General features: G+C 38.8%; 1 protein-coding gene and 1 long non-coding RNA gene across 2 annotated transcripts in view; one reads left to right on the top strand and one right to left on the bottom strand.

Moving 5' to 3' along the window:
* The window catches only part of LOC130926542 (uncharacterized), a 24,174-nt gene extending 14,591 nt beyond the window's left edge, over positions 1 to 9,583 (top strand). The window contains exons 3-5 of the long non-coding RNA XR_009066240.1: positions 3,463 to 3,606; positions 6,357 to 6,589; positions 7,804 to 9,583. This is a non-coding gene — a long non-coding RNA (uncharacterized LOC130926542). The remainder of the gene's footprint in view (positions 1 to 3,462; positions 3,607 to 6,356; positions 6,590 to 7,803) is intronic.
* Positions 4,211 to 18,387, bottom strand: tmem182a (transmembrane protein 182a). The gene is made up of 5 exons (XM_057851473.1): positions 18,122 to 18,387; positions 10,981 to 11,104; positions 8,102 to 8,200; positions 7,891 to 8,028; positions 4,211 to 6,583 (listed from the first exon to the last, which is right to left on the bottom strand). Exons 1-5 carry the CDS (start codon positions 18,266 to 18,268, stop codon positions 6,357 to 6,359), a joined length of 735 nt encoding a protein of 244 aa, XP_057707456.1. The 5' UTR covers positions 18,269 to 18,387; the 3' UTR covers positions 4,211 to 6,356.

The raw sequence follows: 18,387 nt of genomic DNA, 5'->3' as shown, positions 1-18,387 counted from the left end.
AATGTCAACAAAAACTAGACGAAGACAAACACACTTTGAAATGACTAAAATATGATAAGACTAATAATCATTATTGTTCAAACGACTAAGACAAAAATTAAAAGGGCTGCCAAAATTACACTTGCGGAGACAAACTACCTGTGTGTTTTAACCTATTGGTTAATAAATGTGATTCTGATTTGTACGATATTGTAATTCCTATTTCTTCCAATGGTCATTTGCGGCAAATCGTCAGGTTCCAATGCGAGATTTCCATCACGCTTCATGTTTCCAATCCTTCCTCAGCTTCCTCCTCTCGTGTTGCCCTTTCATCATAACGCATCTCGCCTCATCCTCATTCACCTCCTCGCCTCCTTGCTATCCCTTTGCCGCCTCCGCCATCGCCTCGCCTGGCGTCAGGTATTTGTTTAGGAATCTCTCGGTGGAAATTACACTCCATCTCCGGCGCTCCCTATCAACACACAATTATCACGGGCAATCATGCAGAACAGTGTTCAATTCAGTTGGAACTCCCGCTCTGATGACATAGCGGAGTGGAAGGCTGCATGCCACGCACCTGCATTAAAAGCTGTGGATGTAGCGCATAGAGAGAGGCTTTTTCTTTTTTAATCTTATTAGGATTTCATTCAAACCAGGAAGTGAAGCAGATAAGGAATATCATTCCCGGGAGAGTTTTTTTTTGCAGGTAGACCCTGAACTAATCATGTGATCATATCTTGGCAACCTTGGCAGTCTATCTTGTCGTGACCTGTGCTAGTCCTCTACAGTAAATGCTGCTGTTTTGATTACATATGGAGTCCAAACTTTGTCTGTATTTGGCCCTCTGCATGTTTTTCATTTGGCTCATTAAATAGATTTTAAACATAAAATCTGGGAAAAAAAGATGAGCATTGATGCTAAGTACAGAATCTTATTTTTTACTTTACTTTATTAATATAACATATAATACATGTTTTTGGATAGTTATTTTGAGGTTTAGCGGGTATTTCTAGTAGGGGTGTAACTGTACACAAAAATCTCAGTTCGGTACGTACCTCGGTTTTGAGGTCACAGTTCGGTTTATTTTCGGGACAGTAAGAAAACAAAATGCAAAATATAAATGTGCTAGTTGTTTATTACACACCTTTGTGCTTTCAACAATAAGAACATTAGCCTATACAAAGCTAGAATTCAAGTAGCGCGTATTTAAAGATGATCCAACAACAATTTGCCTTTCAGACCCCACGTATTGGTCACCTTTCTTTCTGAAAGAAAGAAGGAAAAAAGAAGTCCTGTGCTAAAGAAAAAAGCAATCCCAATGACAAAGATTTTAACATGTATTTTACAAATGAAATGCCTCAATGAATCATTTTTTTCCCTTATGAACGGTTTTCAAAAGCTTTGTTGGTGGATTTTCTCAAGTTAAAGCGCCACACAGAAATTAATCCATTTAATTGTGTAAGCAGGATCTGATCACTTCGTTTGATTTTTAAAGAATTTATTTGCAAATCATGGTGGAAAATAAGTATTTGATCAATACCAAAAGTTCATCTCAATACTATGTACAGTATATAGATATTATTATCTTCAATTCCCTTGCTGATGGAAGGAGATTTTCACTCATAATCTCTCGATACATGGCCCCATTCATTCTTTCCTTTAAACAGATCAGTCGTCCTGGTCCCTTTGCAGAAAAAAAGCCCCAAAAGATGATGATTCCACCCCCATGCTTCACAGTGGGTATGGTGTTCTTCGGATGAATTCAGTATTCTTTCTCCTCCAAACACGAGAACCTGTGTTTCTACCAAAAAGTTCTATTTTGGTTTCATCTGACCATAACACATTCTCCCAGTACTCTTCTGGATCATTCAAATGCTCTCTAGCGAACCACAGACGGGCCTGGACGTGTACTGGCTTCAGCAGGGGGACATGTCTGGCAGTGCAGGATTTGAGTCCCTGGCGGCGCATTGTTTTACTGTGGTCCCAGCTCTCTGTAGGTCATTCACTAGGTCCCCCCGTGTGGTTCTGGGATTTTTGGTCAACGTTCTTGTTATAATTTTGACGCCACAGGGTGAGATCTTGCATGGAGCCCCAGATAGAGGAAGATTATCAGTGGTCTTATATGTCTTCCATTTTCTAATAATTGCTCCCACTGTTGATTTCTTTACACCAAGCATTTTACCTATTGCAGATTCACTCTTCCCAGCCTGGTGCAGGTCTACAATTTTGTCTCTGGTGTCCTTCGACAGCTCTTTGGTCTAGGCCATAGTGGAGTTTGGAGTGTGACTGACTGGGGTTGTGGACAGTTGTCTTTTATACCGATAATGAGTTAAAACAGGTGCCATTAATAGAGGTAACGAGTGGAGCCTCGTTAGAATTAGGTTGGACCTCTTTGACAGCCAGAAATCTTGCTTGTTTGTAGGTGACCAAATGCTTATTTTACACTCTAATTTGGAAATAAATTCTTTAAAAATCAGACAATGTGATTTTCTGTTTTTTTTTTTTTTTTCCACATTCTGTCTCTCATGGTTGAGGTTTACCTATGTTGACATTTACAGGCCTCTCTAATCTTTTCAAGTAGGAGAACTTGCACAATTGGTGGTTGACTAAATACTTATTTGCCCCACTGTACTGTGGTCAAAATCATGGAGAAAAAGTTGTTGGGGACCCCTGATATAGAGCATCAGATATTGTGTATGCAGTACCTTTACGTGGACACTCTTGGACTATAAATCCTCTGTGGATTTCAGAGGTGTGAATCCCCATTTTTGCCGACAATACCAAGATATATATTTAAAATGATATTAACCTGGAAAGGAAGCACACAGTTGATTGAGACACATGAGATTCAATGCCGGCGTCCATTCATTCCCGATCAAATGCTCCATTCATGAGTGAAATTAGCATCCGTCTGTCAGCCGGGAGGTGTGAATTCTCTCATCTTCCTCTCATGCTGCCTCTCAACTTGTGATGAGATGCATAACACCACATGCACTCCACATGGAGGTTGCAGAAGTAAAATGGGGTGACTGCCTCTTACTTATGTTGATAGAGGACGCTCAGATGGTACTACACTGCCTTCTTGTGGCGAGTTTGAGACTTTCAGCCTATCCCAGTTGATTTTGGGTGAGTGATCGCCAGCCAAACGCAAGGCCCCCTCATTTTGCTTGATAAGAGAATACTTTGAAAGCTAATCACATACCACACAAATCACTCATTTGTTGATATATTTATTATCTGTACACAGAATATATTCAAAATCATCCTTCCACACTACATACAATCCACATTACTAGACAATCTTGCATTTTATCATTATTTTTGTTGTAGAATTGTTGTTGCAGTACTTGCCAAGTACACTCTTCCCAGGTATACCACTACGCAATAAAACTAATTATATAAAATGCTTTTACAACAACAAAAATCAGTAGGGCGATAATTTGTCATGTTTGTGTTCTCAGTTGTTGTTGTTTTTCATTGCAGCATCTGAGTGAGCTGGATGGGCGGGGACAGTCTATGCACCTGTGATGCATTAGGAGTGCACTGTGTCTTTCAGCTGTGTCGGACGATTCTGTGATGAACGGCAAGCCATTTATATGGATCTCAGAGACCAGAAATAGCGAACAGGTTTGTATTCAATAAAAGGGACAACCAAGGGAGTACGCCAAAAAGTACTCTAATTTAACAAAGTACAACTATATACTTCATAAAGATATTGACGGGTCAAATTTGACCTTCACTGCGCTACGCCTTAAAGTAGGGGGCCATCCCACCGCCACATTGACTGACAGACTAGCATCGTACTTTGACATATTTACGTAAAATAGATGCTAACCGCACTTTTTTTTTTTTTTTTTGCTTTCAACCAAGAATCGAGACTGTTTTACGTTTCATATCTATAAAGAATTCAAGGATTTAAGCATTTATTCACAATCATTTTCAAACTTAAAAAAAGCTCTTTGTTCCAAGGCTTCCGCCACATTGTCTAACAGACTAGCATCATTCTTCGACTTATTTACGTAAAATAAATGCTAACTGCCAGTTTTTTTGCTCTTTCCACAAAGAATCGAGACTGTTTTACGTTCATATCTATAAAAAATTTGGGGATTTAAGCATTTACTCACAAGAATTTTCAACGTAAAAAGCTTTTTGTTCTAGGGCTGCAGCCACATTGACTAACAGACTAGCATCGTGTGTCGACTATTTACGTAAAATAAATGCTAACTGCACGTTTTCTGTTTTTTTTTTTTTTTTTTTTTTTTTTTTTTTTTTTTGCTTTTAACCAAGAATCGAGACTTTTTTATGCCCATATCTATAAAAAAATAAAATTAAAAAAAAACACTGTTTTACGTCCATATTTATAAAGAATTTCGGGATTTAAACATTTATTCACAAAAATTTTCACCGGAAAATCTTTGTTTATATATGGCGGTCACCACATTAACTGACAGACTAGCATCGTACTTCGACATATTTACATAAAATACATGCTAACCGCACTGGGGTTTTTTTTGTTTCAAACAAGAATCGAGACTGTTTTACATTCATATCTATAAAGAATTCAGTGATTTAAGCATTGATTCACAAGAATTTTCACCGGAAAAGCTCTGTTTACATACGGCGGCTGCCACACTGATTAACAGACTAGCATCGTACTTCGACATATCTACGTAAAATAAATGCTAACTGTACGGTTTTTTGGGGTTTGTTTTTTGCTTTTAACCAAGAATCGAGACTGTTTTACGTCCATATCTAGAAAGAGTTCAGGGATTTAAGCATTTTTTCACAAGAATTTTCACCGGAAAAGCTCGGTTTACATAAGGTGACCGCTACATTTGCTTACTGACTAGCATCATAGTTCGCAATATTTATGTAAAATAAATGCTAACTGCACGTTCTTTTGTTTTTTTGTTTTTGTTTTTTGCTTTTAACCGAGAATCGAGACTTTTTCACGCCCATATCTATTTAAAAAGAAAAAGAAAAAACACTGTTTTACGTCCATATTTATAAAGAATTCAGGGATTTAAACATTTATTCACAATAATTTTCACCGGAAAATCTTTGTTTACATATGGCGGCCGCCACATTAACTGACAGACTAGCATCGTACTTTGACATATTTACGTAAAATAAATGCTAACCGCACTAGGTTTTTTGCTTCTAACCAAGAATCTAGACTTTTACGTCCATATCTATAAAGAATTCAGGGATCTAAGCATATTTTCACAAGAATTTTCACTGGAAAAGCTCTGTTACATAAGGCGCCCGCTACATTTGCTTACTGACTAGCATCATAATTCGCAATATTTACGTAAAATAAATTCCCACTGCACGTTTTTTTTTTTTTTGCTTTTAACCAAGAATCAAGACTGTTTTGCGTCCATATCTTTAAAGAATTCAGAAATTTAAGCATTTATTCACAAGAATTTTCAATGAAAAAAGCTGTTGACGGCCACGTCAACAATGCAGGCCCCCTATTAATCGGCCCCGTGCCCCATCAATATATTATGAAGTCTTTGCCCATTCCGATCCTCTAGAAATCTTGCGTAGGACAAAAAATATTAGTTTTTTTTAGTTTCTTTTGATGATGTCCTTGAACGTTTTGTTTGTCATATTTGTTTGCTTTTTAGCCCTTTAATAATATTTTTCTAATCTTAAAAACTTCTAAATCTAAATTAAAATCTTCTAGAAATGACGTGCCCAGGCCCGATTTCCGATCACACGATCGGATCGGGCACATCCCTAATCGTAATAACTCTGGATTATTTTGTCACTTGTAACGCATTCACAATAGACATTAAATTTCTTTGAGCTGGGAAGGGTGACATTGAGTGATCATGTTTCACTGCCATTGACGGCGATAAACATCCAGCCAATGATTCAATACTTAAAAATAAAAATTCTGAGCCTGACCTCCGATCAAGTGATCGAATCAGGAAGATCCCTAATCATTGATTTTAAAAAATGAAATGCTGCCATCACATAAAAAGACAAGGGAAAAGAAAATATTCACATGTCATCAATACTTCTGACAAACCGTTCAATGTAGAACGTTAAAAATATGTGAAACACACAATACTTGTAAGTGAGATTATTTAGTGATTATCCACCAGTGATCACACAAATGAATAATAACAGGGGGTTCTGCCAATGGCAGTAAATCAGTTAATACTTAAAAATAAATACATTTTTAAAACCCAATTCCAATCTTCTGTTTAACAAATAAAAGTGGAAGGATTTCAAGTTGACCCTTGCATCCTTTGATTTTTCTGAAAGTTTTGAGGCCCCTGCTGTAGAGGCTGAAATTTTTGCACTGTAGTCTGTTTTACAATGGACATGATTTAAATTCCAAATGTTTCCCTTTTGATTCTCCCCAGTTAATGATAATAAACCTTGACGGTTCGGCCGATCAGGAGGAAGAGGAGGCCGGCCAGCAAAGAGAAGAAAATGCCAATAGGGGCGAACATGAAGGAAAGGCCATAGTGGAGAGTTAGATGGAAGTCCGGACACATGGTGGAACGCTGATAATTCACGTAGACATCTACCACGTCCAACACCTCGATCCACAGCACGTACATCACAACCACGCACAGTAGGAAGAAACCTGAAAGTTGGTATTGTGTCACTTTCACTACATAGTAGGGCTGCAGCTGTTGATTATTTTAGTAGCCGATTAATCGATGAACTCCCGTAATTTTCGGACTATAAGCCGCTACTTTTTCCCCTCATTTTGCATCCTGCGCCTTATAGTCCAGTGCGGCATATTTTTTTATTTATTTGGGTTAATAGGTAAGAATTTTTTTCACTGTGGTGTCATAAGACCGTCATAATGATGACATGACACTATCATTGGCATTAGTGAATGCTTATGACGGATGTCATTAAGTGTTATCCAGCAAATTATGTCACTTACTCCATTTATGTCCAGCTCGGATCTTTGAAATCCATTCAATAGTGAGACAATTTGCCGGATAACACTAAAAGACATCTGTTATAAGCATTCATTAATGCTCATGACCGTGTCATTTCATAACTATGAATGTCTAATGAGTCTTTTGGCGCCAATGTCAAAGTGTTACCAAACACCATAACTAGCAATTAATGAAACAACTGGAACAGCAACTGAAGAAAAAAATAGCACAAAACATGAATTTTGATTGACATTAACATCTGTACCGCTGCAATGAATACTAGGAGGCATGTTGGATAACAGTGTTGACAGCAGGTGGCCGAAGAGAGATGTGATGGCCAAATAAAGCTTCTTGAAGCAATGAAGACTGGCAGCCAATTGGTTCAAAGCTTCATGGTGGTTCATTTGGTCTTATGACAGTCATATGATGCCACTGTCAAATAAAGTGTTACCGGTTAATATCTTTGGGTGTAAATATCTCCTAATACTGTGAGGACCGCTGCGGCTTATAGTCTAGTGCGGCTTATCTATGAACAAATGTCGTTTTGGTGTCAAATTTGGTGGGTGGCGGCTTATAGTCAGGTGCGGCTTATAGTGCGAAAATTACGGTAGTCAGCTCGTGAAAAAAACATAAAATACCTGTAAGTACAGCAAAAGAACAATTGGCTAACTTGCATAGCATACTACTGTATTTTTTGGCTTAATATGGTCATGTAGCGTATATGAGGGAAAAAATACACCATTATTTTAGAAAAATATCAGAAATTGTAAATAGTAACTCATTCCTTGAGTATTCTTTTCACTGAATACTTTTTTACTTGTACTTGACTATTTCTTTATAAGTACTTTTACATTTACTGGGGTAAAAAATATTTTGAAGTAACAATTTTCGCTACTCTGCCCACCTCTTACAGTGCAGTTCACTACACGTTGTTGTGATGATTTGACACAAAGTGGAATGAATTTACAAAGAAATCTGAAGGAAGCAAATCCAGTCTCACCCGATGCCAAGAAGAAGCCACCTCCCGTCTTGTACAAGCAGTGGCTGGCGAAGGGAGCAGCGCAGATGATGAAGAAACCTGCGAGCACCACGGCAGCCACGCCGATGAGCATGAAGATGCTCCAGAAGCCTCTGTAGACTGAAAGAAAACCATACACATCACGTATGAGGACGTAAAATGATAATCAAAAAGCTCATTTGTAGACACTTACTGATGGCGGATTCATAGGCCGTGGCATTGTGGGTGTGATGGGACACAGGGAATGGGAAGAGGTAGGAGTGCATGCACACTTTGGAGTGAGGTTGATTTGCTGAAAAGGGAAAATTCAAAAGGCTACAATGAAGAATATGAACATGAATAAACACAACGCTGTGGAGCGATCATATTACACTGGAACGATAGTTTCGCTCTTAAAATACCACCTTTTCAACCTGTGGTAAGACTCAACCCTTTAATTCATTTACAACTTACCGTATTTTTCAGACTATAAGTCACGTTTTTTTTCATAGTTTGGCAAAGGTAGCATCTTGTACTCTGGAGCAACTTATGTGTGATTATTTAGGGTCGGACCGACTTCTCTCTCGCTAACTTTTTTTTAAAAATATATATTCATCGGGGCTGTCAAATTTATCGCGTTAACGGGCGGCAATTTTTTTTTTTTAATTAATCACGTTAAAATATTTGACGCAATTAACGCATTTACCCGTTCATGCGTTGCCTCAAACAGTATACAATGACGCCGTTTTAGCACATTGAGAGCGAAAAGGCAGAGAAATGCAAGTGGACACAGGCGTTCATCAGACCGCGCCTTATATTGGCTTAACCTTTGACAGCCACTACTAACAGTCATGGTTGCCCAACTTCCCATCATGCATTTGGGCGGAGCAAGAGACGATTTTTTTTCTCAACACGCTTAATTGAACACAACGCAGAACATATTGTATACCATTTGCAGCCACTACTGACAGTCACGGTTGCCCAACTCCCAATCATGCATTTGGGCGGAGCAGGAGACGATCTTTTTCTCAACACACTTAATTGAACACAACGCAGAACATATTGTATACCATTTGCAGCCACTACTGACAGTCATGGTTGCCCAAGTTCCCATCATGCATTTGGGCGGAGCAAGAGACGATCTTTTTCTCAACACGCTTAATTGAGCACAACGCAGAACATATTGCATGCCATTTGCAGCCACTACTGACAATCACGGTTGCCCAACTTCCCATCATGCATTTGGGCAGAGCAAGAGACGATCTTTTTCTCAACACGCTTAATTGAACACAACGCAGAACATATTGTATACCATTTGCAGCCACTACTGACAGTCATGGTTGCCCAACTTCCCATTATGCATTTGGGCGGAGCAGGAGACGATCTTTTTCTTAACACGCATGATTGAACACAACGCAGAACATACTGTATACCATTTGCAGCCACCACTGCTAGTCATGTCTGCCCAACTACCCATCATGCATTTGGGTGGAACAGTTCAGTCGCTACAGTATCATTTAGTGACAGCACGACTAAAATAATATAATAATATTATAATCTCTCAAAAAAATAATGTTCACAAAAAAACAAAAGCGCTCAATGCAAAGAGAACTGCCATTCCCAATCAAAATAGCTATGCAAAATACATATAACACTTTTTCAGACTTTTTAATTTTATTAAAACGAAAACATTAAGAGGGGTTTTAATATAAAATTACTATAACTTGTACTAAAATTTATCTTTTAAGAACTACAAGTCTTTCTATCTGTGGATCCCTTTATCAGGAAGAATGTTAATAATGTTAATGCCATCTTGTGGATTTATTGTTATAATAAACAAATACAGTACTTATGTACAGTATGTTGAATGTTTATGTCCGTCTTGTGTCTTATCTTTCCATTCCAACAATAATTTACAGAAAAATATGGCATATTTTAGAGATGGTTTGAATTGCAATTAATTACTATTAATTAATTTTTAAGCTGTGATTAACTCGATTAAACATTTTAATCGTTTGACCGCCCTAATCTTCATATATTCATACTAAAATGTAGGGGTGTCAAATGATTAAAATTTTTAATCAAGTTAATTACAGCTTAAAAATTAATTAGTCGTAATTAATCGCAATTAATCGCAATTCAAACCATCTATAAAATATGCCATATTTTTCTGTAAATTATTGTTGGAATGGAAAGATAAGACACAAGATGGATATATACATTCAACATACGGTACATAAGCACTGTATTTCTTTATTATAACAATATATCAACAAGATGGCATTACCATTATTAACATTCGGTTAAAGCGATCCATGGATAGAAAGACTTGTAGTTCTTATAAGATAAATGTTAGTACAAGTTATAGAAATTTTATATTAAAACCCCTCTTCATGTTTTCGTTTTAATAAAATTTGTAAAATTTTCAATCAAAAAATAAACTAGTAGCCCACCATTGTTGATGTCAATAATTACTTACACAATGCTCATGGGTGCTGAAGCATATAAAATCAGTCGCACCCAAGCGCCAGCAGAGGGCGCCAAAACAAAAAAAAACACAAGTACACATTTCACTGTGCAGTCATTTTAATCTGTTTGAGCGGGGCATTTGTGCGTTAATTGCGTCAAATATTTTAACGTGATTAATTTTAAAAATTAATTACCGCCCGTTAACGTGATAATTTTGACAGCCCTACTAAAATGATGTATGGATGTTAAATAAAATAAATAATTTGGATAAAACAGAGAAGGCGCTGTGCATGCCTTCGCACGTGAACGCAGTGGCTCTCTTTTCAATCTTCCCCTCTGAGCGCCCTGTAACACCCTCCACGAGCATCCTGGTATTTCCTTTTCAATATGGAGCAGCTATAGAAGTGAAAAGCAAACTAAAGACGGGAATTGAAAAGCAAACAACAGTGGTAGGAGTGGGATATGAAAAGGATTCAAATTGATTGTTGAAGGTGCTAAAACGGAAACCTGTGTCTGCTACGATTAATGTAAACGGTTAGCAACTGTGTCCAAAATGTCTCCGCCGTAACATATTTGAATTTATAGAGTGTTGAAAATGGACCGTTTTTTAAAAATTTGACTTACTGAACCAAAGCGTCCATAGCAGATCTTCCTCTTGCATGTTGCCTCCAAAAGAACACCTCCAGAAAAAGCCCTCGTGGTACAAAATGACCCCACTGGTAGCATTCTGTACTGGCGTATCTCCATCCTGGAAAGAAACAAAAGAATTATGAACTGCTTAGTGTCATCACATTACACCCAGCTTTTCTCTACGGTGGCCATTGAGTGGCGCCATGAAGGTCAGATGTTCTCACTGAGCAGAGTCCTGCTAATGGCCTTTTGGTGGTTTTGCGTGAAGAACTACTGGTATTTTTACCTCCAAAATAAGGACATTACGGTGATTGATACTTATTGATGATGACTATGATCATTAGGTATTCTTTCAATGTCTAAAATGTTTTGTTTTGTTTCTAAACATAAAGGAACATGGACTGTGCTGTCATATATTGTATTCAAATTAAAAGATGTAGAATTGAGTTATTAGATTTTACATGTTTTATGATTTAAAAAAATATATACATATCATTTGTTTGTTTGGGTTTTGTTTTCTCTACAAAACTAATTCAGAATGCAATTATTATTGATTGATTGGTTCAGTCATGTTTTTAATTATCTTTTGTCAACAAAACCAATAAAAAAGGGATGTGTTTTGTTCCATACTGTTTTCAACGGTCTTTCTCATGAAAAAAATAAAATTGCAATTATAATAAATGATGAATGCTATATAATGCTAATGTTTACCACAATTGGCTAACTTGCATAGCAAAAGTCCTATCAACTATCCATATCAACCAAAATGATAATTAACATCATCATTATTATTAAAAGAAGTAATAGGTAGGGTAGGGTAGGGTAGGGTAGGGTAGGGTAGGGTAGGGTAGGGTAGGGTAGGGTAGGGTAGGGTAGGGTAGGGTAGGGTAGGGTAGGGGAGGGGAGGGGAGGGGAGGGGAGGGGAGGGGAGGGGAGGGGAGGGTTAGGGTAGGGTTAAAAGAAGTAATAGTATGTACATGCAGTCATGATAATACAGTGTAGGGTAGGGTAGGGCAGTAAAAGAAGTAATATTAGTTACATACCATCATGATAATACAGTATAGTGTAGGGTAGGGGAGGGTTAGGGTAGGGCAGGGTTAAAAGAAGTAATAATATTTACATGCAGTCATGATAATACAATACAGGGCAGGGTAGGGTAGGGTAGTGGTAATATAGTAACCATCCATTTTCTCCCGCTTATCCGAGGTTGGGTCGTGTGGTAATATAATAGTAGTAGTAGTAGTAGTAAGTATGTACTGTAGTAGTAATAATAATACGTTATTACAATTTGTATTCTATCAATTTAGCTAAATTTTAATGTCTCAACTGAAATATGACAATTATTGAGAAACATCATACACATATGACACTAGTCATGTAGGAAGTAGTAATAGTAATACAGTATTATAATTTGTATTCTATTAATTTAGCTCATTTTTAATGTCTCTTAGCTGAAATATAACAGTTATTGAGAAGCATCATACACATATGACACTAGTCATGTAGGAAGTAGTAATAGTAATACAGTATTATAATTTTTATTCTATTAATTTAGCTCATTTTTAATGTCTCTTAGCTGAAATATAACAGTTATTGAAAATCATCATACACATATGACATTAGTGTCAGTATTTTCCATTAAATTCATTTTTAATGTCTCGTAACTGAAATATAAGTTATTGAAAATCATCATACACATATGACATTAGTGTCAGTATTTTCCATTAAATTTATTTTATTAGTTATAACGTAATTGTATTACATCATCAATAAAAACAAACATTTGTTGGGATTTTGTCTTATTGTTAATTTAACAAAGTAACTTTTCCTCTATTAGTATATACAGTATATAGATGTTTTGCAGTTTTTCAGCAACTGTCAATGAGGTATCAATATTTTTTTTTTAATTGAAGTAGTTGTTACATACTGGTGATGATATTAGGACCTCACCCAGCTGCAACGACATAAATAAGCATCAAGTTTAATTAAATCAAGTGAGCATTGACTCTTATTATAAAATTGTGCTGGTGTGCCGAATGGTGTTTGTGGCTGTTGTGTGAGAGTTACACTAAACAACTAAAAACAGCTGTGGCTGGGTATATTTGCCGTTTATCCCTAGCAAGATGCTCACATTGCTCTATCTAAAGCGAGTTGTGTTCTAGTTGGTGATATTTAATCCGACATCACTCCACCACTGGGACCCCTGGTATTTGTTTTTCTATCATGCTGAAAGCTTTGCATAGCTGCACACACACTCAGCTGTGAGTGTGATTACATGAAGAAGTCCCACAGTGATGCCTCTCTGTCCCCGCTTGCACTTCATCTCCTGATTGGAGTTATCAGACTGAGAGAACCCACTTGGGATGTGACTAACAATCATTTGGGACACAGTAGCACCTACAGAGTGCATGACAAATATGCAGAGACAACTAAAGCACTTCTATTGCGCACTAAGATGGCATATTTTTTTGATTTTCACAAAAGATGAATAATATATTCTTTTGAGTCTTTTTATACTAGCAGTATGGCCCGGAATAACACTTGTGCTGGGTTGTTGGGGCCAAGGTTAGTTAAATTGACATATAAGAAACTTTAAAATCAGAGCTTCCCCATGTTTGTTTGTTTTTTATGGATGCTTGATTTTTAATCGAGCAGTATGGCCCGGTGATGCTCGGGTTTGTGTAACGTGAACGTAATACAACCGAATAGCAGATAAAACATACTTTCCTTAGAGATGCAGCTGGAATGTAGTGATAGTAAAAGGACACCATAAAGGGGTAACACGCAGTCGCTTTTGCGTGGTGAAGATCGTGAGAGACCGTTATCATGTTTCACACTTACTGCTCTTGTGCCCAGTACACTGTACGACCCTAAGAGACAGCGCCTTTAATTAACAGAAAACACCAGAACACAACAACGGCCACCACCACTCTCAGCCATGGTTGCCACAACTACCCATGAACCATTGCAGGCGTAACACATAATACACAGCATGAATATCCAGCTTAAATGAAGCCCTTGGTAGTATTCCAGAAAACTACATTTTTTAAAAATCCAGCATCTTGTGGAGTACTCAGAGCCACAACGTTCTGTCAAAAAATGGCGCTGTCGCCGCCGCAATCAGGGACCTTCTATGCTAATTTCTGAAGTTTCGAATTCATTTTGCGTATTAAATGGAGGCCTACAGTGATCAAAACCATCTAAGAACACTCCCAGATGGGTATAGTACAACTGTGTAGAATTTCGTCAAAATCCGCCCAGCCGTTTCGGAGTCCATAGGGAACGAACACACACAAAGTTCCATTTATATATACAGTAAGTATAGATATCGATTTTCAGTCTCCACCCGCTGATACACCATTTGTGTTGAATATTTTTTTAGCTATGGTGTTTTTCACTGTTTATTACCATTAAAGTGCTTATAACAGCAAAAAGCATGTTAATTTCACATTTTACGCAGTATTTTATGATCCTGGATGAAATGGACCGATTTGATGTGTGTGGAAGCGATTGATTTATATATTCACTTTTATGACTGCCGCGCCATGAAAATGAGTGACTTCCTGGATTGAGGACGAATACGAATGTGACGTCACACGGGTCAGCATCTCACAATACAGCATTGCTTTATAGCATGCAGATGGACTGCAGATTCAGCTGATTTTGCAGATTAATTTGTTTATTTTTCGCATCACGCCAGCCAAACGTGCTGCAGGTTTTTGTTGCTGCACCAGGGAGAGGCGTGTGAGCCTTTATGAGTTTCAAAAAGTTGCCGTTCAACGCGGAGATTGGCCAAAACAAGTCCGACAACTGTGGGACCATTGGACTTACGAGGAAGTGCGTAAACTACATGTTTTGTATTATGTCAAATACTGGGATCATGGCACACGTTTTAATAGGAGGTGGCTTGCATTGTGTGGCTGACAATGCTCCTTGTCCACTGAAAAGGCCATTCCCCCGACGACCTGAGGGCTTGTCACACACCACCCTATGTCCTCTCCGTGTGTCCAGTGAGAGAGCGCTATACTCGGTTTATGCTCGTGCTGCTCCCCGCTTTCGTCTGCGGTTCTCCATATCGTCCAGACTTCAAGCTTTCGTGTGCCCGGCAATAGACCACTATCCTCGGGTTGGGCTCGGGCAGCCCCGCACTCTTCCGACGTCGGCCTGTTTGTCCGGCAGTCATTCTCCAGCTGCTTCCCCGGCAACGAGCACTCCTGCCCGCAGCAGGAGAACGACGAGCTGTAACTTGCTCGCCGCCGGGGAGTTGGCAGATCATTGAAGACAATCAACCCCGCCGCCATGTGACATGATCCGGAGTAGTTGTGTGATTTTTCGTTTTTGAAAGGTGAGAATAGGACATGGAAACGCACCTCGCTTCGGGTTCGCATGACGGCTAGCTTTGACGCCTCCTGTTTTGTTTATGCTCTTTCCTGACAAAAGCTGGACTACCTCCGGTGGCATAAAATACCGTTTGGGAGGTGGAAGAAGTGGACAGTTTTGACCGTTATGCAGTAGTTTTGCTCTGTCGTACTGAATAAATGCATTTTTAATATTTTATATTCCATTTAGCACAAGACTCTTATTTGTCATGAGTACAGAGATTGAAACAATGACATTTTGCTGCTCTCTTCGTTGCATTTTCCTCGTTCAGAATCTTCCCCCTCAATGAGCTGGATTCTAAATCAGATTAAATCGTGACTCTGCCAACGTCATTCTCCAGCTGGGGACGCTAGAGCGCTGTAATGACAGGCGGGGCAAAACGGCATATTAAAAGACCAATTTTTCGTCATCTGCGCTTTGCCAAATTTTGGGATATACGTAGCAGTGGCGCCACCAGGGGGTGGCCACGGCCCCCCCTATAAATTTGTTGGCCACCCCACTGGCCACCCCACTTGCCAGTATATTGTTAGATTGTTGTAGCATCAGTTATGCATTCCATCCCAAATGCACAGCCAGAACTGTGGACTATGCACATTAAATCATTAGTAACCTCAAATATTACACAATACACCAAAGTATATCAGTAGCCGTGTCCTTAAAGAGCATACGACACGAGAAAAAAAGTCTTAAATGGCATTATTATGTGAATTAGAATCATATTTTGAGACGATTCGACTATATACAACAATTTAACAAAGCACAGATGACGAGAAATTAGCCTTTTAATCTGCCAGTTAGCCACGCCTACCATTATAGGGCTTTAGCGTCCCCAACAGGTGGATGACGTCAGCGGTAGACTGGGCTCATCGATTTTACTATTCAGCCCATTGAGGGGGAATTATTCACAACGAGGAAAACGCGACGAAGAAAGCCGCCAAATGTCATTGTTTCAGTCTCTCTACTCCAATATTTTTACAGGATATTCTTTTTATCCAAGTATTTTTCCCCAATAGCAATATAAATGGCTTGAGAAGGACCAGTCAGCCTGTCGAGGGGGAACTATTCACAATGAGGAAAAACGCGACGAAGAGAGCGGCAAAATGTCATTGTTTCTGTCTCTTTACTTCAATATTTTTACAGGTATTTTCCCCCATTGCTAAATAAATGGCATGGTCATGACAAATAACAGTCTTGTGCTGAATGGAATATGAAATAATAAAAATGCATTTATTCAGGACGACATGGCAAAATTACTCCATAATGGTCAAAACTGTCGACTTCACCTTTACTGTCGCACCTCCCGAACTATATTTTATGACACCTAAATCGGACATATGTCATTTCCCTTCCCCGGCTTCGGAGAATGTAAACAAACCAGAAGGCGTGACAGCTAGCCGACATGCTAACCCGAACCGAGTGATGTTTCAAAGTCTTCAAAGCGGAAAATCACACATAACTATCCTGGATTATTTGACATGACGACCCGGTTGTCTATTGTCGTCGCGGATCGACAAACCGCCCGGCGGAGAGCAATTTACAGTTCGTTCCCCGGAGGAGGGTGGCTGGAGTTGTTGTGCAGCTAACGGGCTGCTGCTAATGACCATTAGGACAGCTTTTTACATGCCTATCAATGATCAAACGTAAGTAGTCCTTCATTTAAAGGAAGTTTGTAGTGTTTACTTTGTAATCGCTGGATTCGTATTTGACATAATACAAAACAAGATGTTTACTCACTTCCTCGTAAGTCCAATGGTCCCACAGTAAATATCCACGGTGAATGGGAACCTTTTGAAACTCCAAAAAGGCGCATACGCCTCTCCCTCATACAGAATGATTTTTCTGCAGCCGTTTGGCTGGCGTGATGCGAAAAATAAACGTATTAATCCGCAAAATCAGCTGAATCCTTCGTCCTCATACACAACAGTACACTGTAGCGTGAAGAAGACGTCTTCTACCGTACACGTCACAGCGCCCTCCTCCTTAATGCAAGACCGAAGCCGGAAGTCACTCATTTTCCTGGCGCGGGATTCAAAAAACTAAATAAATATAGCGATTGCTTCCACACACATCCAAGCGGTCCATATCATTCAGGAGCATAAAATACCGCGTGTATTATGAAATAAACATGCTTTTTCGTGTCACAGGCACTTTAAGTCTTTCTGATAGTTTTCCCCTGACCTTTTTACTGCAATAATACAATGAAAATCTGAAATTATGGCTTTTAGTTTTGGTGTGCCACCCCAAGATTTTAAGTGGCCCCATCTGGCCACCCCTATGAAAAATTTCTGGAAGCGCCACTGGGATATGGTCGAATCGTCTCAAAATATGATTATAATTCACATCATAATCACATCATAATGCTATTTAAGATTTTTTTATGCTGTCGCGGGCACTTTAAAAGTGAAGTGGACTTTCCTAAGGCAGAGCTACGCAGTTGTTTTTTTCTTCGTTTTATGTGTAGTGTGACACAAAAGAATTTAAAAAAAAAACATAGATGTGCTGCATTAGGAATGGCAGTAAAAATAAAAGTCACAACAACACATTTGAACTTTTTTTTTTTTTTTTTTTATGTAACTCATTTAAAAAGAGCAAGTCTTATCTGTTTTATAATAAAATATGGCCCTAAACTGCAAATGTTTGCCCATCAATTCATGACAATGATTTACCCTATCAGGTTCTGCTCAACATTTAAATAAAATCTTACCTACGGTTTTTATCAAACTCCAATTCATTATACTGTTCTTTGATCACCTACCTTCACAGCAGTGCCGTCGTTATCAGAAGGTTTCCAACAACTTTCCGAGGCCAGCAGCCAGTAATCAGTTCCGAACGAGAGAAGGATGAAGACCACCGCCAGGGCCCCGAAAAGGCCCGCAAAGAACAATGCCACGCTGAGCTTCATGGCAGCGTACGGGAAGGAAATAGTGTGTCAGTGCTTCTGGAAGAACCCTCGGTCAACCACTGAACTGGACACGTGACAACTTTAAGACGATGGGGCACATCCACACCAATGTGTCAAGC

This window comes from Corythoichthys intestinalis, chromosome 12, assembly GCF_030265065.1.
Source record: "Corythoichthys intestinalis isolate RoL2023-P3 chromosome 12, ASM3026506v1, whole genome shotgun sequence".
In the NCBI taxonomy this organism is placed as follows: Eukaryota; Metazoa; Chordata; class Actinopteri; order Syngnathiformes; family Syngnathidae; genus Corythoichthys; species Corythoichthys intestinalis.
The sequence above is the reverse complement of the archived record's forward strand: the minus strand, read 5'-3'. Positions and strand labels throughout refer to the sequence as shown.